The sequence below is a fragment of the Cottoperca gobio genome, chromosome 21 (genome assembly GCF_900634415.1).
Source record: "Cottoperca gobio chromosome 21, fCotGob3.1, whole genome shotgun sequence".
NCBI classification, from domain to species: domain Eukaryota; kingdom Metazoa; phylum Chordata; class Actinopteri; order Perciformes; family Bovichtidae; genus Cottoperca; species Cottoperca gobio.
The window spans coordinates 8,933,264-8,960,634 of NC_041375.1; the positions used below are offsets into that span (position 1 = coordinate 8,933,264).

The window sequence follows — 27,371 nt, forward strand, 5'->3', positions numbered from 1 at the left end:
TGCTAACTGACTAGCGCCGCTCCGTCCAGTCTGTAATACCACTTGTTCCTCTAGAGGTGATAGTGAGTCACTGTAGCTCCAGTCTGCCTTCAGTACAGAGGGAGAAGAAGTACAGTTGCCTGACTCGCTTATTACAGCCATGTTGCGTGTCTGTTATATAGTTTGTTTATTGGATTACATTCAAAGTGGCAGAAACAAGAAAACCACCTGCACCACCTCGCTTCGTCCTCACAGCAGCCAGGAGGCTGTTTCTCTGAGTGTTTAGCTGTCGGCAGCCCCGGGAGACGTAGCTTCAGTTAGCAGTTAGCTCGAGTTCAGCCACAACACCGGGGAACTACAAACTCCCCATTGCTGCCGTTACACAGGTCCAGCAGCCCGTGCCGGCTGCTGGGGCTTATTCTGGCTGAGCTCGTGTCTCCTCGGCCGCTGACTGGGGCTCCAGTCTGACGGAGGTGGTTGCAGAGTGCCGGCTCGACCGACCTCTCTCCTCCGGCTTCGGGCTGCTCTCCTGGCTGCGCCTCCAATGGTAAGATGAGACGAATATGTGGGTCGTTTTCTAGTTTCTGCCACTTTGGATTTAGTCCAATAAACAAACTAACGTTACACGGACTACAGCCCCGGTTAACATCAGTGCCTCAGTAAACACAGATGATCAGCCCCACGTGAAGATTATAAGACAGCAGGGTCTTTTGACCGGCTCTCAGAGTTTCAGCAGTTTAGTCAAATGTTGGTATTGTTACTGACTGACTGACTGACTGACTGACTGACTGACTGACTAACAGGCATTACACAGGAGTAAATGCAATGCACAATATAAAGAATAAATTAGAATACAATAAATATACCAAACTACTATAACTAAAATCTGAACATTAGAGATTGTATGGACCCAGTTTAGAGCTGAAATACTGCCCCTATTTCTTTGGAGCAGGTGGCTCAGGTGACACATTGAACCTATAACCAATTATGCCTCCAAGGTTGGGTGTTGTGCGGAGAGATTATTATTTCTCTCAGTTATCTCAAATAGGAAAGATGCTTTGGACGCTGATTTCAAGTTGCCCCAAGCACATGTGCACACACTCTAGCAAGCTGGTTGTTTGCTACCCATCAAGCATTCAACGTCTGTTGTTGCACAAACAACCATATTTATTGTCTGTGTCCTAAAGAGAAAGAGACCTGCCCTGTCTTCACACAGGAATAGACGCTGAGCCAAAGCAGCCACAAATGGACCCCCCCCCCCCCCTTCTCCCACCATCCTCTGGCGGCCATGTTTTCACAACCCAAGATAACAGAGAGAAGGGGAGGAGACAGTTACGGAGTTTGATAAATGACACAATCGCAAGGAAGACATGATGGAGCGAAAGAGAGAGGGAAGAGAGATGTGGGACAGATGTTTCGGGGGGGGTGGGGGTGGAAGAGATGAGATACATTGCGAGGTCATCCCAATGTTTATCCGCCCATGACAATGATGTGGGTCAATGAGTGTTTCTCAAGGCAGCAAGTGTTGTTTCAGGATGTTGCAATGATGACAGGTTCCTTGAGGAAAGCGCTGATATTTTCTCATACGGTGTATTTCTCAAGGAAGACGGTCATATTTGCCAAAATACATTTTAAAAGAAAATTACTCTAGCTGAGCTTTATCTGCACAGCAATTTATCTGGCTTAACACTAGTGTTCAGGGAACAACCCTGTGTGTGATCAGTCTTACTCCTGTGTTTTGTTGTACAGTAAATTTCGTTTTAGGGTCCTGGGGCAAGCTGGGCCTAAAAGGTGGAGATGCAATGTTGTGCATCATAATGGACTATTAAATCTCTTAGCACCAGCAGCCTAGTTGGGTGGCCTTTGGAACTTAGGCAGCAGCTGAGCCATCACCTCCAGGGCCTGCATTAACTCATAAAGATCACTGTCTCTTCCGAACACGCCGAGCCAAAGTGGAGGTCATGTGTGCATGTGTGTTCATGCGGATTTGTGAGAATGTGCGTGTTTCTATCTTGAAAGCATGACAAATTATACTTTTAGTGCATATTTCATCTGTAAAAGAAGTAAGATTGCTTCATTTCACTGTCTGTTTTAAACATGTGTGTGTATGTGTGTGTGTGTGTGTGTGTGTGTGTGTGTGTGTGTGTGTGTGTGTGTGTGTGTGTGTGTGTGTGTGTGTGTGTGTGTGTGTGTGTGTGTGTGTGTGTGTGTGTGTGTGTATGTATGTGTGTCTCTCCCACTCCTGTAATTACTGTCATTACTATCAGATGAAACCCCACACAGAGTTGATCTCCAAATGTGCCCTTTGTGTAAGCAACATCTCACTGTTAGATTGATGGAGAATTGGAGGAGTTCACACAAATGGAGGAGCATTATAGTGTCGGGTTACCTCTACTGGCCCCCTCATTTATTATTTTTATATAATCTCATCCCCCCTATCCATGTTCTAGCTCTCTCCTTGTTTTTCTGCAAGTGAACACTCAAACACACCCACACACACCACACACACACACACACACACACACACACACACACACACACACACACACACACACACACACACACACACTAACAGGGAATGCATGATAAATAAAAGTAGCAGACCACCTACAGTCCACTGTAGAAGATAAGAAATAAGAAATAGGAGGACTCCACCTATCTGACTGATCCACGGAAATGGCTGTCTGCAGCGTAACTCTATAGATCCATACATAGTCGCAACCCTTCATTACTGTAATACTTCGAGTGAGTTTTCATTTGTGTGTGTGTGTGTGTGTGTGTGTGTGTGTGTGTGTGTGTGTGTGTGTGTGTATGCACTTATCAGTCATTGAAGGTGGAGACAAAACTCATCTCTAGCAGGGACAATGTTGCATTCCTCAGGCACTATTTCTCTCTCAGAGGGACACATGGAAAAATACAGCCATTCTAACCTGGCCGCGCACTCACCACAGGCACACACATATGGATACACACACAAACACACACACATATACACACTAACTGACAAAAACAGACACATGCAGCCACATGCACACAGATGTCGACAGACAACCATATTTATACCAATGCTCTAATAAATCTATCTGCTCACTTGTCTATTTTCTCTGGCTTTACCCATGCAGTACCGAATGCCTGCACAGCTTAAAGACGGAGCGAGGAGAGGAGACGAGACGAGAGGAGAAGAGAGGAGAGGAGAGGAGAGGAGAGGAGAGGAGAGGAGAGGAGAGGAGAGGAGAGGAGAAACAAGAGAGGAGAGGAGAGGAGAGGAGAATGAGAGGAAACAAGATGAGGGGAGAAGAGAGAGGAGAAGAGAGAGGAGAAGAGAGAAGAAAAGAGAAGGGGTTTTAAACACGAGAAGAGGAGAGGAGAGAGGAGATGAGAGAAGGGAGAGGTAGACAAGGAGAAAGAGGAGAGGAGAGGAGAGAGAGGAGACAAGACAAGGAGAGAAGAGGAAAAAGAGAGAAGAGGGAGGAGGGGAGAGAGGACGAGGAGAGAGAGGAGAAGAAAGGAGAGAAGAGGAGAGGAGAAATGAGCAGAGGGCAAAAGAGCTGCAGTAGGTAAGAGGAGGAGACAAGTGCCCCATGGCATTTTCCTCTTTGGCCTACCTCTCCATGTCTTAAACACAACTGCTGGCCCGACTTTGCTACACACCACCTTGCAACAAATTCCTGGAAAATATGAACTTGTGTCAACTTGTACAGCTTAAACTAATACAGGCAGACTTTTCTTCTTTTTTTCCCCTCTTCGTCTTTTCATTTCTACGGCATAAATACCTCAAAACAACATCACTTTTTGCTGAGTGGCAAAAATAATCTAATCGAGGTGGGGGTGCAGAAAGGATCTAGTTTGGTGTTAACCATCACTGAAGTGAAAACCTCGACCTCGAGCCTGTATAATAAATGACACACTCACACAATGTCTGGAAGAACTCCGGCAGGAAAAAGTGATATAAAGTGTTATTAGATTAGTCTGTAAATGTGTAATGTTTCTAATAATTGTACCTGCTTGGATATGGTATGTAGTACGAGAGGTTTGATGTGGGATATTTATTTCAAGATTGGGCTCAAAACCAAGTTTAAAGTTCATAACTGACACCTACACTTACCCAAAAAAACGTATGAAATATGCTATACAATAAATGTGTTCTTCTTGCGTGGGGATCCTAATACTTACAATTAGTCCATTTTATTTGCACTTGAATACATCAACATAGTTTAACTAATATACTGCAAAATGCATCTCATACTATTAAATTATGAAAAGGAGTGTCTCATCACCTCACATCTCAGACAACAAGAGATTATAATTAAAACACAAATGTTTGACTTTTTATTTGAATAGTGTTTTGACTGTGAGTCACACGGTAGTTTTATGCTAAATGAATATGCAATATAACATCCAGATATGAAATGATTTCTGAAGAATACAAAAATGAAGAGCATTACAAAACGTGAAGCAAACATGACACAAAGTCTTTAAATAGATGACAAATCGAACACAAGTTATGACACAAACACAACCTAGTTGGCCAAAGCTGGGTTGCATTATGTAGTCATTATGCATTATGTCACTCAAATACTTTTTACATTATTTCCTTTCTGGTGAAATTGCCTTTATATGCTCCTTCTTTTGCTCTGTTACGATATAGTCTGTTGATTTTTTTACCAAACCTAGTTAGAATATTGTGTGAAAGTAATAAGAATGTGCTTAATTTCACAGATGCAGATATTGATTTGGTCTTATTGGGATGACGTCACTCAACAGGTCAGATAAAGAAGTAAACAAAATCAGAAATGTGAATGTGAATTTGTTTTAAGTCGTTATTGTATTTCCATTAAAGTAGAGTTATAGAAGTTATAGCTATAAATAATAACATCAGCCCAAAACATCATACAAACATCATATTATGTGACTTCTGTAGTTCCATTTCTTCTGATAATTACCACCATCATTATATTAACACAATCAAAGTAACAGCAACAACTAACTGTCATGTCATAATGATTGTGCACTATCATTGCATTGAAATCACAAGACCTCAGTCTTGCAACTGCAAACTATGAAACTATGGGGCCTTGTTCATAGAAATAGATTTAAAATGGATGAGTGACTAAAATGTTTGAAATGAATATCTCTAACTATAGTCTCTTAAATGTAAGATCATTGCCAACATCCACTGATACTGAAAATGTGCTTTACCTGTATACCAGTATTTTTTTGAATGATGGACATTTGACTTTGGACCTAAACTGTTAATCAAAAACGCTGCTCACACATTAATTGTATAAAGAGCTTGGGAGATATTGCCCACATTACGCCCGTCCTAAAACGTGTCACTTATCAGGGAGGTCATTTGATTTTGGCCCTTCAAAAAAGGCATATATTAAAAGTAACTGTGTAACAGCCAGATCTGAATCATGATAGCTTTCTGAAACACAAACATCACCAAGTGTGGAACAAGAGCCATAACAGAACACGTGGAGACAATGTATTATTATAGCTCAGTATACTTACTGTACATTGTCTGGTAATAAAACGCAAGTGTAAATGAGATGACAGCTTTATGGCGAACAGACTTCCTCTGAAAACGAACAAATAAAACATCCTGTCTGCCTCACACAGAGACAGAGAGTCAAAGAGCAGTGTGCTTTTAATAACCAACATAATGCAGTTTAATGTCAGACAGCAACTGAAAGATATATAAAAGGTACTGTCAACTAAAGGATACGGCGATAACTGGCCAACCTGCACAAACACATACTCAACACTTTCTCTCACACTCACTCACACACATGCATTTGCAAATACAGTATCAAACGAAAGCTAACATCCAAAGTGCATCATAACATTAGCCCTGTATATCATAACAGATAAACAAAATACATTATATACATTTTCTCGATACCAAACAATGTCATGTGAATAATGGTTTCTCTTTTGGTTTAACCGCAATAGGTTTTAATGCCAAGCTATTGAGGGAGTCCACGGCGGCCATCATATCCAAAGTGCTTCTGAGAGAGATGGAAGTGAGTAGTCTTGTCATCTTTATATAAATAGCAGTCTTTGTTGACAGGACAAGGCCACATCTGCAAAATGTGGTGTTGACAGCATTCTTCAAATATGATGTTGTGATACCATTTCCCTTTTTTGTATATTTTTGACGCAGTGGCAGAAATCTTTTTTTTATTTGATGTGGGATACTAACTTCAAGGCTGGGCTACGGTTACTGTAAGTGAGAGAATGATTGATATCAACATTTTTAAAGATTTGGGGTAAAATATCAATTTGATTATTGCTAATGCCTAATTAAGAATATTGGGCCACAGTGAGATACTAAATCTTTCTATGATGCTACAGATCTGATGGACTTAAAATAACAGATAATACAATAAGGAATCCTTAGAGGCTCACACGTTTCATAATAGTCAGTGTGGCCCTTGCAGATTACAAGCCAGTTTATACAATTGACCATTCACTAAACTCCTCCCACAAACAGCAACTGTCCAATCATAGCTTAGCAAACGTAGCACAGCATGGCAGGTCTGTCGAGCGTACGGTTTCTCCACATTCTGAAGAGATGTGCATGGGGTTGTAGTAAGAGAGATGCTCTGCATGTAAAGCGGTTGGTGGTGTGTTAACCTTTCCAAACCCTACGAGACCAGACGAGAGTAAAATTATAAAGAATGTATTGATGTAATGAAGGCTGCAATTGTTAGCATGCCCGGCTAAATAAGCTAACCTTTTGCTGTAACTTAATGCAGTTACGTCCAAGGCCAAGGCACATTTATTTAGCTAACTGTTCTCTTCATAAAACAAGTCATTTGAAAACTGCACTTTCAACTTCAAAACTGAAGCCTGCTTTTATCTACTTCCATCTGAAATCAAGGACCCCTTGTGGAGTTTCTTTTTCATTTTAAGTGGCACATCTCACCATGTTATTGTATACCAGTATGTACCTATGTGAGAATGTGAAGCTTGACAAAGGTACACAGGAAGTAATTAAGGGGGAATGGGCTCAGCGAATGGTCAGTTAAGGAAATGCCATTAGCAAATCAGGTGCATCTGCACAAGGTAAAGTCGGATACTCTTTGGTTTTAGATAACAGTCTACATCAAGCTCTGCTGTTGAACTAGTAGTGGAAGTGACACCAAGAAACCTCCTTGAATAGGTACTTCTCTTTGATTGAGATGGAAATGTTCACATTCTTTGGTCCTTTTTCATATAAAGAAAAAAGAAAAATAGGTAGTTCAGTAAAGCAAAGAAGAAACATTTCTGTATTTGACTTCTTTTAGTCTCTCTTGCCATTGTTTTGCATTTGGATGCATTTACTTTCTGCAGCGTTTAAACCTTTGGCCAGCACATCTTATGTCTGTGAAAATTCCTGGGAACAGCCAGAATTGGGCAAATGCTATTTAAAATGAACATCTTTGGGGCATTATCAAAATATGACTGGTGCAAAAACTGAAATAAAAGGATTACCATAAAAGTCCAAACCCTTCTTTCACATTAGCCAAACAAAAGCAAAAACCTCAAAAAGCAACAGAAGTATTTATAATCAACCAAGTCATACTGACTGCTGTCAACCTCAGTTCATCAGTTCATCAGTGACAGAGACTAAGCTCTTTTCGGACCAAGCATTTCTTGCACTGGACCACACAACACCAGTGGAAACGACACAGACAGTTCTCCTCTAACACCACTGTTTCCTCCCGGTAGCCGCGCTCGCAGCACAGCAGGTCGCAGCCGCTGATGTCCATGGCTGTGCTGTTACACATGCGCCCCCGTGTCCCAAGTGAACCAGTTTTCCGATTTGCAAGGCAGAAATCGGGCGACTCGTCGGAGTAGATCAGATCCTGCTTATCTGGTGGCTTTATGTTCTGGCCGACAGGGATCAGGGTCTTTCCGTCGTTGCCTCCCATCACCTTGGAAGCTCCGTTGAAGCGCTCCAGCAGGCGGTCGCCCACCTCTCGAAAATGAGGCATCTTTTTCCAGCATGTGCGCAAGGTGCACGACCCCGACAGGCCGTGGCACTTGCACTCTGTCCGCATGTAGAGCTTCACCGCCTGGGAAGAGAAAACGTGGAGGGATGGGTGGGTTTTGGGTGGCAGGGGAAAGCAGAGAGGTGAAAGAGGGCACATGGGTGATAAATACAGAGAAAGAGAGATGGTTGATCAAATTGAAGAGAGGGGACAAAGGGAACTTTAAAACTTGTACCCTGAAGTAAAACAGGACAGCTTTTGACAAATGACAAGTTCTCAAGGAATAATTTATTATTGTGTTTTCATGATATATCACAGACAAATCCCCCCCCCCCCCCCCCCCCCCCCCAATTATACACGAACTATTACACGCACACACACACACATACACAACGCACACACACACACACACACACTGATAGATAGGTAAGATAAAAGCAGACGCTATTCAGAAGGAATTTAACTCCCCAACCCCCCCTCTCCCTCCATGTTGCCTCTGGCCTTCCTACATCTAACAAGCCTTGACAACAGATCATTCACTTATACTGCACACAATTAACCCATCATACACACACACACACACACACACACACACACACACACACACACACACACACACACACACACACTTGCAAAACGTGTATACAAGTACACGCGCATGCTTGCACATAAACAGACATTTGCACGCATCACAGCCCGCTTATTTCTCAACCTCTGGGCATTTGTGTGCAAGTCTCTCCTTTTGTTCAAATGGTTTGTTCTCTAATGCTACAATTGGACTATGTCCCAAAATCCTCCCCTCTCCTCTCTACCTGCCTTTGACCCCAAATAAATGAACTTTGTAACTCTGCTTTGCTTGTGCATGTATCAACATTTCTGCAAGTGGATGTAACAAACAGAGACAAAACACTGACATCTAAAAGTAAATGTGAAGATTTATCGAGCTATATTTCAAATGAATGTACTCTCACAAGTTGCTACTTTACCTAGTCTTTCGGTAGCATGTTGACTTATTGAGGCCATACTTCACTCTGCGTTCATACAGGCAACAAAGAGAGAACTTTAAACTTCTACAAGGGCTGTGGAAACGTTAGAAGCTACCAGCCTCGGAGGCTTGAAAACAAAATGTGTGGCACGCTCTTGTTTTTGTGTTTCAGAAACCTGATTCTTGTTAGAATATCAGCTTACGCCACTACACAAATATGGCTGGGGGCAATGTCTTTCTCCTTTGCATGTCCGTGGAATGATGGAACATTCCACAGCACAAGCAACACCTCCGCTGCTAAAATGTTTGAGAGTATATTGAAATATCACACTGGTGTTTAGGACAGCACAGCCTTGGCAGTTACAAGGAAACATTTTCCTCACGTTACATGTGTTCAATACATTTCTAACTCTACCCATTCAAAAGTAAAAGAGAAACTTCGCAGACATACTGAGGCATAAATTCTGAATCTATTTCTTACCAGCCGCCCAGCCTCGTTGTTGTGCAGGTCAACGAGTGTCCTGATGTCGCTCTTGCCCCTTCTCCTCTTGGCGTCCATAAACTGTTTTGACTTTTCATAACCAAACTCCACATCATCTCCGCATCCCCCCCACTCCCACTTGACTCCGTCCCCAGGGGGTGAGGATGAGGATGGCCTTGGAGGGGCTCTGTTCCTGGTCGCCTCACAGCCACATTGCAGGAGGTCTCCCATACTGCAGGCCTGGGTCACAGCGTGGGTCACACCGGCTGCCGTGATGGCATAAACAAACGCTGTCTCCCGGATATCTAAGGTACAAGCAGGAGAGGGGTTAAGTTTATTGATTTGTTCCAAGGTTTGGTTTGCACACAGGTCAATAACATGCATTGTATACTATTTCTATATATGCTGTATATATAAATATATTATGATTTCACCACAGCTTCAAGGCAGAATGAGTAGGACTTTCCTGAAAAACAATGAATTGACAAAAAATAATCACTCTCAATTATAATGTATGACCCACTAGAAGTGTCTGGCAGTGTCTGTATCTGAAGAGACCCTGCACTCGGCCTGGATTTCTCATTTGGCTTTTTTCAGGAAGTAGTTTCTGGCCGTCAACTTTCATAACAACGTAGTGATCAAGGACAGGACCGTAAGCACACATTCAGGAGGAAGCACAAAAAAACACAAATATATTGAGACAAAACGCCAAGCAGACAAGGCTTGATCCAAAACGAGGAAACGAGTTTCTGCTTTTAATGCTAGCTAAGCTAACTAACGGAAGAAAATAAGCATATGTCAAACTATTAAGTAATAGGCTACTATGTGTTGTTTTACACTTTCAACAACACAGTGACATGACATGCACATGATACATACCTACACATTATACCACACCACATTCAGACATATGTTGATCACTCATAATCAATCACAGGACATCAACAGGGGACAAGAGGGAGCGCTACAAGTGAAAGAAGCTAGTTTCCATTCATCCATTCATCCAGGCATCTGTCTCTCCAGCTACATGGAACAGGATAAAATAACCTTTCTCTCACTCCTGGTCCATTACTATGATCTCAATCATCATTGGATTTGTGGTGCTGAGAGGATGGCTATTTCTCCCTCTCTCATGCACACTCATACACACCACAGCTGCTGGTTTATTTCGGGTGTAGAGCTTAACACTCCTAACTGAAGGCATATCCAACCACAACTGCAAATTGATCGTCTGTCCTCACTGGAGGCTTCAGCATCATTCTTACCCCTCGGCTCAACACGTCTTTATCCTCAGTTATTGCAGCTATGAAAGAATATCAGTGACCTACTGGGCTAAAATAAGATGATGCGTCGTCATAAGTATCTTATGCAATCTTTGTCCTCTATGATCCAGGTACTTTAAATGAGTGTATTGTGCGGTTGTTACTGTTAAAGCACTGGTTATGAAAACCGTTTGGATCTTTCAAATCTGTTTAAACTTGTGTTGGATTAAACATTGCTTTGGAACAAAAAAGAAAACGTCTGCAATGTTCTCTATTTTGTATTATTGTAAGCAAATGCCATGAAAAAAACAAAACCAACAATAAATTGATGCTACTAAAGAGTAGCCTAATTTTTATTATTCCATTGTTTCATACAGCTCCATTATTTTTGAGTCAATCTTGCATACACGGTCCAGCACCCATAAATAATCGCTAGAGGACTAAATGTGTATTGATCCCCTGCTCAAACAAAGGCCCTAACAAATGCACTATTTACTCCAGTTTGAGTAACGTTTTCTAAAAACTATAGTACCCATCTGTTGCAGGAAATTACTGAGCTTTTTAAATAAAGAGATATATATTTATCACGTATTAAAGATGTATGTCTTCAGTAGGATCGAATGGGCTTGGGCTGAGTGCCACAGAACTCAGAGAAAGATTAATGCTTTGCTGAATTTTGGTCTGTTCACGTGATTTGTTTACAATGAGAGTGTGTCCATTTTGCCCAGAAACAAGTAAGCAGTGGGAACGGCTCAGGACATTGATGATTTCAATGGGAGAGCTCTTGATAGATGAGAAACTAGGAACTGAGTATATGTATGTGTGTGTCTTAGAGAGAACGAGAGGGAGAAAATGAATAGCCACTTAGCGAGCCATTATATGTGTGTGTGTGTGTGTGTGTGTGTGTGTGTGTGTGTGTGTGTGTGTGTGTGTGTGTGTGTGCGTGTGCGTGTGTGCGTGTGCGTGTGTGTGTGACTAAGACTAAGTGAAGGACTTTTATTTCTAAGAGCTGGAAGGCAGTGAGCGTGCAGTCACCACCGTCAACATTGCCAACTCCATATCGCATGATTCAGTGAATGGGATTCATTAGGAATGGTAACACACACACACACACACACACACACACACAAAATGGGTGGCGTGCGACGAGACATGCACACCCCAGCACACCATAATATCAATACCAGCTGTACACCCCAACACCCAGAGAATTTGTGCAAGTTTTTGTTCAAGTGTGTCAATGCGTATGTGTGTAAAAATAATTGTGTAATGTATATTCAAAGCATTTATGAAAATAGTCTGCTCGTCTAATCATTTGTGCATCTTATTTTAATGCTTGTTAATGCCTGTGAATTTTTATCTTGTGGTTTGTTTGGGACATGCTGTGGTTGAGGGCCAATTAAATAAGACACTTATTTGTATTTGTGTGTGACTTTACATGTGCACAGCGGTGCATGTAGAGCATTTGTGCAACTGTGTGTGTGTGCTGTATATCCTTCTTGTAGCTCAGTTAAGACCACACCTTGCTCTTCCTGATCTTCAGGAGCAGCAACATACTCAAATCAAGATGTGTCCTCTTCAAAACCTTACTGGCTTTATTAAGAGACACATGTGTGAAACGTCAGCACACAACTCAATATAAGTACAATATGGTGACAGCAACATGAGCTGTGTCCAAACAAGCCTGACCAGAGCCGGACCAGATGTCCTCAGATGCATTGTGAAACACTGCATTCAGTGCAGGAAATCTGCATGAAGAAAATGTCATGTTGATATTGATAGATGTTTTATTCAAGCAAAGAAGTTCTTGACCTGATTATTCCTGAAATTGTTATTTTCGTTTATTGAAAGTAAGCATCAATAACCTCGAGGCAAAAATCCTCCAACTAAAGGCAGACAAACAAAGAGAGAGACAAAGCCAAACGACAGAGAGTAAGAGGAAATACAAACGACATAAAATACTGACAGAAGAGTATTGTTATGCGTAAAACAAGCTATCAAAAATCAGATGATTTGAGGCACCCTGTTTCATATTTTCCTCGGAGACATGAATTCCAAACAAATTCTCTGCCACGGCGGGTGTCTGGGCCTGTCCACGTCTGCTTCCAATTCCAGAAGGGCCTTCTGCAGGAATTAGCACATATTCTTTTAATACGCTGACTTTTAGGCAACGGGCTGGTAAAGCTGAAAGTACTCCAATAGAAAATCATGTCACAGTCCAGATAAGCATAGTTTAATAAAAAATAAAAGAATGGTTTCATAAGGACATTTCTTAATTGTGAGGATCATCTGTTTTAGTGGGCTTGGTGACACCTAGGGCAACAACGTGAGGACAAAGGGAATCCTGCAGCTTCTAGTCTGTCAGAAGTCTAATTAGATATGCTGTGATATTTGGCAATATGTAAATCTAAAGAAACTTTAAGCTAAGAAAATAATTAGTTGACAAAAGGTACAATAAGTGGAAATAAATACAAGATAAATGTACAAAAGAAAAATCATGCAACATACAAAAAGAAGAACAATAAATAACCCTGACCTTACCAATGAACTCAAATTATAATGAGAGCACACCTTGAACAGGTTTGGACCTACTGACATAACATGGACTTAACAGTTATCTGGGAACCCAAAATCTGCAATACTTCTTGTCAGGCAGAGATGTTTCATCCGTCTATTTTAGGACTGGCCTCCTAAGCAAAACAACAGCATCGGTTTTTGAGCAAGCGTCCCAAATCAACATCTGTTTCAAGCAGTAAAGCCCTTTAGCAGCCGTAGTAAATATGAATATAAGAAAGTCATTGAAGAGTGACAAAGTCACCATCTTGATTTTGTGTAAGCAGTAGTGACACAAGAGGGTGGAGCTAAGTACAAACTATTGCAAAAAAAGAAAATGTTAGGCAACCAAAATGTTACAATTAACTTTCATGAAAATGTTCAAGAAAAAGACGAACACTGAAATCCCAAAAACCGGACGACACAATGGTAGCAACTTGTCAAACACAAGGTAGCCACGCCGTAAAGCATAACCTGCTTTATTGTCTATGACATAAATCAAATGCAGTTCGGTGGAATCACTGTATCATATTGTCTCCCAAACACACAGTACCAGTTAACAAGAGGAAACACAAACTGTGTAAAGGTGTAAACATGTGTATGCCTGTCCCTAAACCTTTGTGTCTACCTGTGAAAATCATTAATGACAATATGTTTGACACGGTTGATTTGGTTTAATTACTTTGCAACCACTGTACAGCCCAGAGCAAGAGTCTATAGAGTTTATTCTACAGCTGTGCAATACTCCACACACACATACTGTACACAATCTATAATGACTGCCACAGAGCCGAAACATCACTTATGTGATTACCAGCATCAGTGTATGCCGGCTGTCTCACTCTGCCAGTCATGACTGCTCCGGGGTCTGTATGTTATTTAAACACAGCGGAGGTCAAGGAAAAGAGAACAATGACTACCAAATAATGACAAGTAACCAGAAATGTGATCTCGTTGTGAAGCTGGAAAGAGAAAGTCCAGAGGTGAGAACATTTCAATTCCAACGCAAAGTAAGTTGTCATCCTTGTGTCGACATGTTCATTCATTCACACTTGTTGCAATAAAGGTGAGAGATGGCAGTGTTTCAGTAATATTGTGAAATCAACTAAAATTATACACACACACACACACACACACACACACACACACACACACACACACACACACACACACACACACACACACACACACACTCATTCTATCTTCAAGTGGCTTCATGCAAAAGTGTTCAAGTCAAAAAGTAGACATTTGCACTATGGTTCATGAACGTCTCTCTGTATGTGTGTTATTTCAACCATACAGCTAGAGATGTGATGTATGCATTATTGTCATCTAAAACATTAGAATAAATGAAATACACACACATTTAGACTCATGCATGCATGCTTGCTGTGCAGTTGTCTTCAGTACAGTATCTCTTCCTCTACCTCTTCCCAACCTTTAACATGTCACAAAGCACAGCATTTCTGAGGAAGATTAGCTAATAGACACAGAACACGGCACAAAGTGCTGCAAAGTTTATGTTTGAAAAGTGGGTGAAGATAGCCCCGAGATATATTTTGCTAAGTGGAAAGCATAAACGTATGTTTCAGGCAGCTTGGGTATGCTTTCAAACACCCTGTGGCTTTGTTTTCACTGTACAGTTACAGCCCTAACATAAACACACAATGGAATACTCTCTCAATAATCTACAAAACCAAACCAAGTTGCGCACAGACATAATCCCTACCATATACTTAGAACAGCATTTAGACCATATTCAGATTCACTATGAGGTTCATTTACTACAAAGTGTTTCCTTTCCAAACATGCGTGTGAAGAAAATAATTACTTTCTGCCATCAGATGACAGAGAAATGTATACACACAAACACATGACATTCACATTAGGGACTGCTGCATCTACATTAAAGTTATTTCGATCTGAAACATTTTTCTTGATAGATTACCTGGTACCCCCTACAATTAAAACCGTGGTTTACGAGTGACACATATTCTACAGCTAAATAAGGCATGCAATCCACCAATAGTCTAACTGGAAGCGAGTAAGACCTCCACCTTTAAAGCCACTACTGTGTAGTATCTGAATATCTTTATTCATCTTTTTATTCAATGGGATCAAAAAAGAAGCAGACAAGAAAGCACACAGTATGCTAATGTTCAGCACCCACGTCGAAACAGAGAAGAATGGACTGAAAGCTTCACATACTGCGCCGGCTTCCATGTCCCATTTCTCTACAAAGTAAAACTCCTGTCATTAAAATAATTTGAAAAAGTCTATTATCACATAAAATCTAAATAGAGGTCAAAGAGGTTAAGTAAACCACTTAGAGAGAGTAAACATTAAATACAAAGGCACTTTTATTTTGACATTTACTGCTACTAGTTCGTGATAAACAGCCATTAAGAGCAGATCCAGGTAATTGCGGGCAGAGGCTTCAAAACAGAGGAGCACTTTGGCCTCCCTTATAGACAGGCAGGAATTTATGATTAATTGAAAGTCTGTCTTCTACTGGTAGATTCTTGCCCCCGTTTCCCTCTCTCTTCCTCTCTGTCTCAATCTATCTTTGTGTCTTCATTCTGTTTTTTTTTCCTTCTTTCTTTTCCTGTCAGAGACCCTGGCAACACCGGCAGTGTCAAATGAGATAAGAGAAAGAAACATGCTTTTTAACCATATAGTGAAGTTAGGCTACATGAGTTACTGACAAATCATGTAAACCTTTCTGATGGTCTGAAGTTAAATTACTGATGTGTCCTTTCATGTTACATGTCATTATTTGAGCGGCTGTGGCTCAGGAGGTAGAGTGGATGTCGGTTGGACGGTCGGTGGTTTGATCCCCAGCCCCTGCAGTCAGCATGTCGACGTGTCCTTAGGCAAGATATTGAACCCCAAATTGCTCCCGAACAGTGTGTGAGTGTGTGTGAATGGTTATCACTACTGACGAGCTGATGTGCATCTTGTATGGTAGCCTCTGAATCTGTATGAATATGGATGAATGCCGACATGTGTTGTAAAGCGCTTTGAGTGATTGCAAAGATTAGAAAAGCGCGAAATAAAAGCAGTCCATTTATCATTATTGAAGAGGAATGGTCCAGGATATCTTCCCAGTGAAAATGTTCCTCGTGTGGTTTAGAGAGACGATGCTTTCAAGGAAGATTCTGCATTTTGAGTGGCTTCATGTTCATTAGCTAAGTATGCGATTTTAAAAAAAAGATCTTACAATTACAATAACACAGAAATGAGGATGAAAATGTCAGTATCTTACATTTACTTTCTGAGCATAAAAATATATTATTAAAGCAGCTCTGTGTTATCTGGCCACATGCTCCAAAGAACTAGGGGGCATCATTTCACATTTACGACTGAGTCTGTACAATCTAAATGTACAGTCATCAGTTAGATTTTAATGAAAAGCCAATTACTAACTAATAGCAATGGAAGAATACGCACAATTCAGAGACTCCCGGCTCTGGGGTTTGCCCTGGCTGAAATTTAGCTATCTGCTAAATGAAGGACTGTCTCCTGGGGAGGATTTCTTTTGAAATTTAATTTACAAATACAAACAAAAACCAGACAGAACAGTAATTCTAAAGAGCCAGCGAACAAACTAGCAAGCAAGCAACAGCAACATAAAACAACAACAAACGGAAAAACGCACACAGACACTCCAGTGCCTCACTATTGCCTGGTGGTATAGCAAGACAGGGCGGGCCGGTTCTAGCTGCTTAGTACGTTCATTTTAGCAGTGGTCATTCAAATGTTAAATGTGTACAAATACATACATACAAACCTTTTCTTTCCAGTACAGGAACATTTTAAAAGTTTACGTTCACAGTTAAACAGCATTTTAAGAGCATTGTACTTCCTGAACTTGGATTTTTTGTTTATTTGCTTACGCCAAGAAGTAATAATAGGTTTTCAGAAATGGGAAAGTTGTACAGCTTTGATGTTTGAAAATAGAAATTGTATTACATCATGGAAAATGAATATGATTAAGATGTCATGTGGCACTACCTTGAAACGTTAATGACAGGTGAGCGCAAAACTTCAGTATGCACATCTTCCAGCATTGAGACCCCAAATGGGTTTAATAACACGCTTGACACATTGTTGTTGTAAATTCATTTTTGTTATTTGTTGACTAAACACAGAGATAAAGGCTCTCTGTAGTACCAATCAAAGAAGAGACAGGCGGCTCTCTATGAATCTAATCATACAAGAGAAAAACCAACACAGTAATTGGAGAGGACCCAGCGGTGACCCAACATCAGTTATATTACAGACTTCAAAGAGCTGGAGGAAGATGTTAAGAGATCTTATGAGAGATGTTAAGAGAAAAAGGCAATTTTAGCTAATCATTTCAAGCGTGCCCAATCTGATGACTAGGAGAGTCAGTCAAGTGTGAATACGTCTGGTCTGAAATACAACAGCTGCCCTTGTCTGTTGGAGTGCCATCAGACAGAGATCTGACCTCAAGTTGACGTAAGGCCGTCAGCTGTGGTCGTGAGGTCATGGGTTCAGATCCTAAGGTACTTACGGATGAAAAATGGGACATGACAATATTTTTAATCTGTGAAAGTCTTTTGGAAGGACTGATGGAGAGCCACAAAGATGATTATGGGAATGTTTCATTGTAAGTCTAGGTCACGGGTCAAATATCCAAATAACTGAGTCACATGCAAACTGGTATGACCTGTTTAACACAATTTGGTTGGTGCTGATGCCTTTTTAGTCTGTATATATCTACGTCACAAATAGACAAATTATTCATAAAGGTTCTTCCTGGGTTAAAGTAATAGTAATAGGAAATACACTTATTTGCCTTCTTTCCATGACGATAGATGGGAAGATCAATACCACTCTCATTTCTATCCATTAAATAAAAGGCTACAAAGACTGAAGACAAAATCATTGGGGGAAAAATCCGCCTCGCTCTGTCCAAAGGTATCAAAATCTGTCTACAAGAGCCTCTGAAGCTCACTAATAGACACGTAATATCTCGTTGTTTGCAGTGACCCCAGAAAATCACTGTGCCTTGCCAAGAATTAGCCTCTGTAAAGCCACAAATGGACTATTCACACTTCCTTGTTTGATCAAACAATATGAGAGTTAAAGAATTGCAAACTGATATTATTTGGTTTTCTTATTTTACATTGGCGGTGCTAGCTAAGCTAAGCTATAGGCTGTATTCGCTTCATATTGAACAGACCGATAAAAGAGTGGAATTGATCTTCTCATCTAACTTTCGCAAACAATTCGGACTGTTGCTTTAAGTAGGTATAAAAAGCACTCAATATTAGATAATAGGAGGGAAAGACCGGGGAACATAAGACACACAAAGTCAGTTACAAACAAGCAAAACACATTCTTTCCTTACTCACCTTGCTGCAGTATTTTGCCAAAGTACTTGTTGTGGCTAGTGCAGTTCCACCGGCGGTACCTGAACTGGTACTGGCACTCCCTGACACCCAGCCTGGCTCCTTTGGCCACCTCACTGACAATCTCTGGCTGAGTCTGGCACAGCTCAGCCTGCTTCCCCGCCAGACGCTTTGCCTTCCTGCAAATGCTGTTGGGGTCCATCACCAGTGGACTGCCAACCGCCCTGGAAAGATTTAAACAATGTTAGATAAAAGAAAACAATCTCTTAGTAACATGATAATAATTAAGTTCCCACTTTTCTTTTTGGTGGGCAACACCTGTTAACTTAGTCACAGAGTAAACAATGTGGCTGCACTCATCAGCAGCCGCAAGCCAAATGCAAGCTAAGTCCTTTCTGTGGCTGCTAAGCCTGCCAACTCTACCCACCACTTCTCAACTGTGGCGACAATGTGCTTCTTGAATAGGCACATGGGAGACAACAGAGCACCGAGTTTCCCAGAGGCATCTCTCTGACGTCAGATTTACAAGTCTGTATTTGCTATTGGACAGCACTTGCGAGAACTGTGTGGTCCTCACATAGTTGGAAGTGAAACAGTTGAAAGTCTCTTAACAGACATGCCGTTTACAGTTGATCTTAAATTTGATTTTGGTAAACCAGAAGGCAGACTCTAGATTTCCTGATGATACAGCCTCTCTGAAGAACTTCACCGCTTAAACCACACATATCCCTTGAATCAGTGCTGCTCAAACAATTCCCAGATTAAACCCATCTAAATGAAAAATGTACATATTATGTTACTAAAAACGTTAAATGGGTAAATCAAGCGTACCTCGTGTAGTGCAAATATTTAAAACATTAAAATATATATATATATACACATCTTGTGTTTGATGAATATGGACCCTGGACCTCAATAGCTTTGACAGATGAGTGTATAAAATAAAGATAAATAGTTTATTCTAGCTCTTAATGGGAAAGAGGGGCTTGGCTCTGTCACTTAGAAGCACTGCCAGCGTCTGTGGCCACTTCAGTGGCGTAACAGGAAAGTGGCTTTATGAGATGACTTTATTTCCATTATTTTCATCCTCTCCTTAGCGGTTCCACACTCATCCCCTTTATGTACACTTAATTCCTGTTCTCACATCCCCCCTTTCATTCACTCCATCTCCCTCTTAACTCTTCTCCACAGTTGACTTTAAGTCACTGAATCTCAGCAGATGTGATCCATAACTTCAAGTTTTACCATGGTATGCATGACAAAGAGAGAGGGAGCGAAAGAGAGAGAGAGTGAGCAAAAGACTACCTCATAGGTTTTCATTCAGCCTTGTCCCCATTAATCGCGCCGCCTGATATCATTCATCTGCTTCAAGAGTTTGTTTTAAGAAGCAGAACAAACACTCTCGGCAATCCGCTCTCCTGGCGGTCTGATACCGAGCAAGACCTTTGCACACACACACACACACACACACACACACACACACACATGCACACGCATGCATTCATCCTTACACACCCAGTCCTTGTGTTTTCAAAGGTTTCGAAAACCTACCCACTTTTTTTTAATAAAGCTATTTATATGACAGACTAATATGTCAACACATGATTGAATGAAAACAGGGAATCTTTTGTCAGCCTCTTAGCCAATAACACCACAGAAAGGAAGATCCAGAGGCCCAAACACTGTTATCCACCAGGAAACATGTGATAATGGCAAATAGCATGGATTGCAGTTATGGTTTCCTTGTAATCCAATCTGATAATTCAACATGTTTGACAATTAGGGGGCTAAATTGTCCTAATCCTGCAGTACAAACCAGTCATATCTGGTGAATAATGTGGAAATGATAGTAAAAGACAATGTGTGCGTTGGCACATAAGCATGCACTGTCTGCACACACACACAAACACACACATGTATGCACACTCCAGGGACACCCACTGCTGCATTCCTTCTTTGATTATTGAGAGTGTATTTGCAACATCGCTATGGAAACAGTGCTGTATTTTCAATACAGGTGTTCTGTGTGTACACTGTGTGTGTGAGCGTGTATTTCTGTGTGTGGGAATCACACAGATAATGAAATTATACAGACAGTTTGTATGTGTTAATTAGCAGGTACAGGTACAATACTTAGCAACGCACACTCCCTCTCAACAACTACTCATTATATACCCACTGCTACCAGGCTGTGTGTGTGTTTATGTGTGTGTGGCAGAGAGAGACAGGGAGAGAGACAGAGACACAGAGACACAGAGACAGAGACAGAGACAGAGAGAGACAGAGAGAGATGTATTCAAATGTATTTCTATACAGCATGTACAGTATAGTCTCTTGTTTGTGCCTGTGTGTGTGCGTCTGTGCACGTGCCAGAGGCAGCTCTGAGGCCAGTTCTGTCAGCCTGATTATTTACAATGAGAAGTGTAGAGTTCAACAAGAGAAAAGTTTCCTTATGTATATGTATATGCAAAGTGGACTGGTGAAACAGATAAAGACAGATTGCCTCTGGTGGAAGATCAGATGCAACAATAATTGTAAAACAGCGATCTTTATGTATTCACTTTGTAATGAACTGTGCTATATTGCGTCCACTTTATTACCTCTGCCAAGGAATTCATTTTTTCGGTTTGGTTTTGTTGGTTTGTGTGTCTGTTTGTCAGCAGGATGTCAGAAAAACTGCTTGACCAATTTTCATGAAACTTGGTGGAAGGATGTAGAATGGGCCAAAGAAGAACCCATGAAATTCTGGTGAAGATCAGAATCACAGGGCGGATACACAAATTATTTTTCACTTATGGAAACTGCCTTGGCCAAGGTCTGCGCTCTTCCAGTGCCCTTCTGGTTGAGTCAAAAAATGACATGATATCAGGGGTCTTCAACATTTTTTAGGCCAAGGACTCCTAAACTGGTGTAGCGTGGTGAAGGGACCGCCTACTGTATATATTGTATGGAAGAGGCTTGACGAGGCCCGTGCGTTTGTACAGCGGAGAAGGGAATGTGAATGCGCAAGGCAAAAAACAAATTGTAAAAAACAACTTCATCTACAAACAATTTCGCGACCCCCCTGCAGTACCTCCGCGGACCCCGCGGATTATATATTAAAGAAACATTTAGCTTTCTCTTTGTTTAGTTTCCATGTTTGACATTGGAGATGTCATATTGTGTAGTTGCAAGAGGATAACAGTAACAATGGAGAAAGACACTGAAAAGAGCAGATACACAGGACAATAGCAGGATTTAAAAGTGGTTGGAGGGTTATTACCAAGCTGACCTTTATTTAAGTAACGTGGCACAGTTATGTGAGTTCTAACAACCAAGACAATGTGAGCACTGATAAAAGTATGTACTTCAAAACAAAATTGGGAAACCGTTTTTTACAAGGTAGGATAAAATCATCCCTTCATTTATGTTGAAGGCTATTTTGATAATCCCCATTGGATTGTCTTCAGTATAAATTTAGAAACAGGGCATGATGGGAGGGGCATGGGAATGTAGTTTGAATTGGAAAGTGGAGTGAACTGAGGTGGAAAGGCGCATTGCTGGCAATATACCCAAAAATGGGGTGCAATAACTGGCTAATAGGATGACAGTAAGCGCACAGCATTCTTGCCCTTGTTCGGAGATTTATACATAAAAGTGTGCATCCCTGCGAGGTTGAATAGGATATGGGAATACTTCATTGTCTCACAATAGTGCATTTGGCAGGTGCGAAGACATTTTTTTTTTAACATCAGACATTAGACTACTGTTCACTTATCTTCTCTTGTTTCCACGGAGCAGTAGTGTAGAAAATGGTGCACAGAAGTACCATCCTCTGCATCTTGTACTGTATACTGTATACAACTGTTGGCCTGACTCAAATCAAATATCTCATGTTTGTCTCCCGTTCTATGGCCTCTGCAGCCTCTATGAAGATAAAATAAATACTGTCTACTGCATCATATAACACTCAAAGGGACCCTGTTAAAGCTCACATACTCAGAATCGGATGTGTCAAGTGGAGGCATACGTACGCACAAATGCAGTTTGCACACAAAATCCTTCGTATACAGTACACACACGTACATTTATCCAAGCAGATGCATTCGCTATTGTGCAGGCATGCAAAGACAAAGATAAGAGCACACTTGGAGAAGGAACTACAAAGCCAGACAGTAATTAGATCCTCTTCATGCAAAGTGCCACTGTCATTTATGATATATCTCTTGAAAAGATAACTGTGCAACTCATTGATAATAGGGGCATTGAGGAAACACACTGTCATGCGTGTTGCATCGGTCTTCATGACGATAAAGTCCTAAAACAGAGACGGTGGGTGAAAGATAAAACAAGATAATGTAACAAAAATACCCAAATCAAATGTTGCTATCACCTGCGGTAGGTTAACAGCTGGTCTAATCCAAACCTTTACCTTGTGGTTGCTTGTATTGCTTGGAAATTGTAAATGAGATCATATCAGTGACATGTTTTTACATTTTTCATATTGCAGCTGCAAATTGGGGGGGGGAAATATAGGTTTCTTAGAAATAAATGCCTCATTCAGTGATTTCTGAGCCCAGAGGTAGGTCAGAAAGAGATTAAACATGGGTGCTCATCGACCTCAGGTTTCACTAACGATCTCACAGCACCATAGATAAAGTGCTGTACTGTACGGGGCCCTTCTTTTTTTTCACACCGCCCACGAATGAGTGAATTTCATCCCTTCTTAATCCCTCAAGTATGCTGGAGAAGAAGAGAGTCACGACAAGCGCTAGTCTGAGACGCCAGTGTGAGAGAAAATAGTCAAAAAGAGAGATTCTTTCCTGTTTTCCTGACCCTGCAGTCTGGGACACATCGATTACTTTCAGACATGTCTGATCATGTTGTTTTCACTGATGTAAAACAAGTCTGAGAACAATGACGTTTGTCCCAATACAATGTTTCAGCACTCTTCATTGTAATGCACCCAATTTAAATAGTAACAATAAAGCCAAAGAACGACCAAGGTGGAAGCACACCACCAAACAAATTCACAAAAGAAAAACATTCACAAGTTTGTGAAACTTGGTACAGTAGCACACCCAGCAACACTTACAGCCAAAATAGTCCAAGAATGGATCTATTTAGATGAAAAGTAGGGGTTTGAAAGATGTGTAGATGTTTGCGGGTCTCAACAAAAGGTATGAAATATGAAGAGCAGAGCTGGAACAACAACTTGATATGAAGGCTGGTGCTTTTTGTACCACATGGGAATCTAAAGAGTTAAGTATGGATGAGAGGAGTAGCGTACATCATACATGAGTCAAGGTAAATTCAGCTTAGAATAGCTCTGTTAACTAATAGCAAGTAGGGGCTTTTACTAATAATATTATTATTAATATATATATATTTGTTTTTTATGTGAATTTATAAGTAAGGCTTAATAAGCACTTCTGGCAAGCTATGGTGTAGACATTTTCTATGTATTGGTAAAGACAAACTTAGTATTAATGGCATAAAAAGTAACATTGATAAAGTGATGTGACTAAGCTAACCTAAGTAACATAATTGTGTTAACAAAATGACATGTATTGCAGCATCACGGTCATCACAGTCTTTAACACATATTGTAATTTTCACTGTGAGACATGTTACGACAACATTGTCAGAGGCCACCGATGTTAGCAAACTGTTTTGTGTTCCACAAGTAATGCCATGAAAAATGTTTTCTGATGAGACTTCTGGTGTTTCTGTAAGAAGTGATTCATTTGTCCAATTTGAAGCTGTAATCTTGCTTGTTAGCTGATTCAGGCAGTATCAGATCAGAAAAGCAGAAACATGTAACAGTAAGAAAGAACCAGCAAGGAATCAAAACTCCACACTTTACGCAGAAATCCAAAAGGCAGCAAAACCAGGGCTAAGCTAGCGTAGCCTTAGCGTTAGCTTACAATGTTACATTTGCATTTCAAGCTGGCTTCTGCCAACCCCAAAACTGTGAGAACAGTTTATTCCCTCATTGTAGAGACATTCTGACATTTCTTGGACCATTTTTACCCTCTGCACTATATGTTTCTGACACTGGAACATATATAAAGTATGAATGCCCACAAAAACCCCAAACCCACATCGTCATTTAATCTTTATCTGTATCCATCTCCGTGGTCCTGATTAGACATCTAGCTTTTCAGACCAGGAGTGGAGCGGACAAGATAAGATCTGTTACAATGAACTCTCCTCTGGTAATGATGGTGGTTCTGACTATAGAGGCTTTGTGTGTGTGTGTGTGTGTGTGTGTGTGTGTGTGTGTGTGTGTGTGTGTGTGTGTGTGTGTGTGTGTATGTGTGTGTGTGGAATGAGTGCATTCGAACATCTCTGAGTGCATGTTAAACAGATTAACCAGGATCCACCGGTTGGTGATGTATTTGGACTGACACAAACATAAACAAACTAGAGACCATGTTGCAAAGGGATCACACCAGCTGTGACGCCAAATCGGGCCACGGGCATAAAGTGGGGCGACCAGTGGTCCCTTCCCCACTTCGTACTCCTTACTTCCGGCGCCCTAGCTCGGACCACACCCATCTTCAAACTTTATTTTGATCTCCACTACACATCTGTACATTTTTACACTCGACCTTCATTTGGATTACAAGCTGCAAAGTTTTGTGACTGCATCTTGCATGACTATGACACTATCGTGGTGACAAAATATATCCACAGACAGACAGACAAACATATAAAGACATGGAAAAGTACACAAAACGGCTTCTGTGGTAATTCCCGCTTCAATAGGTGTCTCCAGGATCACATTTTGATCCACAATGACACACACACAGACTCACAAGGTAAAAACAATACCAGAGTCTGGCTGGAAGCAAAGGAGAAAGCTGAATGCAATATGTTCGCACCTGTAGGCTTGTGGCACACTCCGGCCCGGCTGTCTGCCAAACTGGGGCTGTGACAGACACACACAAACACACACACACACAGTTGGCCCTGCTAAGTACAGCGGTCAAAACGAGTATAAGAGAGCAAAGGCATTCCTCACTCCTCTGAGTCTCTGCTCTCAGGCCAAATGATTAGAGTGCTCTAATCAGCAGAGGCTCTGAAAGGCTATCTCCCCGCATTTCATCTCCCTCACTCTCCGTCTATCACTGCAGCTCTCTCTCTTTTCCTTCAGCGACAACCTATCTGTATGATAGGTATTTTCCCTCAAAAGACAAGTACGGCTAAAATACATACAGAGACATTGAAGAGGAGAGAGCATGAGACAAAGAAAGAGAGATGTATTGATGGTATGGCCAGCAGCTTTCAACAGAGAGCATCATTGTCCTGGCAGACTGGGGAGCAACCCACAGGTGTGTGGCTTCACCCTAGCTGCACAACTGTGTGTGTGTGTGTGTGTGTGTGTGTGTGTGTGTGTGTGTGTGTGTGTGTGTGTGTGTGTGTCTATGTGTGAGTATGTGCACAGATGTGTGCATATGTGTGTCTGTGCAAATGAGCCAGCAAACAAGTGAGTGAGTGAAAGAAGATGACAACGCATGTCAGTAGGTATAAAAAGGAAGTCGCTGATTTATTAGTCTTGATTCCTTTAATCCACTACAGCTTTATTTTTAAATGAATGTTTTAATACAAGGAGCTACTTTAGGGTCATAAATGAATATGTATTACTTGTGTTTTATTATCCAAAACTGTATCCAGTATCTCTGAAAAATCGGTTGCAGTTTTAGTTAGCTACTAACTTAGCTAACTATGATGAGTAATTTTAAACGTCAATATCGGCGAACACACGGTACATGCGCTATCACCCATATCTATGTAGAATTTGTCAGATAATTTTGCGAATATAAAATAATGATCCATTGTTGCGGTGTAGGAGCTTCTGCTTGCCTGATCAAAAGGTAGCATTTTTTAGCCAAGATCTAATTACTGTTTCAAGCTAGAAAACAACACAATAATATGTAAAAGACCACAAATGATGAGTTTGGCTTTATGAAAACACACTAACATTAATGACGGAGAGCATGGACAGGACAGACGTTTAACCAGCTGACTCAGCAGAGTAGCCGGACTGTGTGAGTCCTTTTACTTAACAGATGTTGGCTTTGATGCACTCGTGAAGTTTGCCTTCAATAAGAGGACAATGAATAGATTTTGAACTGTTCAGGAGTCTAATTGTGGATGTAGATCTTTATGAAAACATCTAAAGAACATGAGTGAGGATGGACAATGATAACGATAAACTGCATTTTCTTTTTTAGTGACACCCCAGAACAAAGGAGATGTTTAAGCTCTGTCCTCCGCCTTATGTTAACTCCACTTCTACAAAAGCACGGGAGGTCCTTACACCAAATCAGTAATTTAACCAAGGCAATTGAGAGGTCATTTTTTCTAATCTATATCCAGTCAATTCTGCCTAGATCATTACGGAAACTATCCATTTTCCTAACAATGGTAATTCCATGTAATTCTAATAGATCCCCAAAGGTTACCTGTGTTTACCTTACATCTATAATGAGCACATGTGAAGTGACAGAATAATAGAACATTTCATGTTCAGAGACATACCGTTGCCATAAGCTGCCAGACCATATGCCAGTCATACAAGGACATTGAGTAGACTTACACAGCATCTGTGACACTACAATCAACATTGACCTTGACTGGGCTGTGAATGAACAGTGGGAGGATTCGCTGGAAGAAAAAAAAATCACAAAGCTTCACATTCAAACACTGGTGTCTGGTGTGTGTGTGTGTGTGTGTGTGTGTGTGTGTGTGTGTGTGTGTGTGTGTGTG

The 27,371-nt window shown here is 41.0% G+C and overlaps 1 protein-coding gene across 2 annotated transcripts in view; it reads right to left on the reverse strand.

The window, feature by feature from the left end:
• Positions 1-4,279: 4,279 nt before the first annotated feature.
• The window catches only part of wnt6b (wingless-type MMTV integration site family, member 6b), a 30,156-nt gene continuing 7,064 nt past the window's right edge, over positions 4,280-27,371 (reverse strand). For both annotated transcript variants that reach the window (XM_029459755.1, XM_029459756.1), the window contains 3 exons: positions 18,621-18,841; positions 9,425-9,729; positions 4,280-8,042 (listed from right to left, as the gene is read on the reverse strand). In XM_029459755.1, the coding sequence (XP_029315615.1) occupies positions 7,581-8,042; positions 9,425-9,729; positions 18,621-18,841 (988 nt within the window). In that variant the 3' untranslated portion in view covers positions 4,280-7,580. The remainder of the gene's footprint in view (positions 8,043-9,424; positions 9,730-18,620; positions 18,842-27,371) is intronic.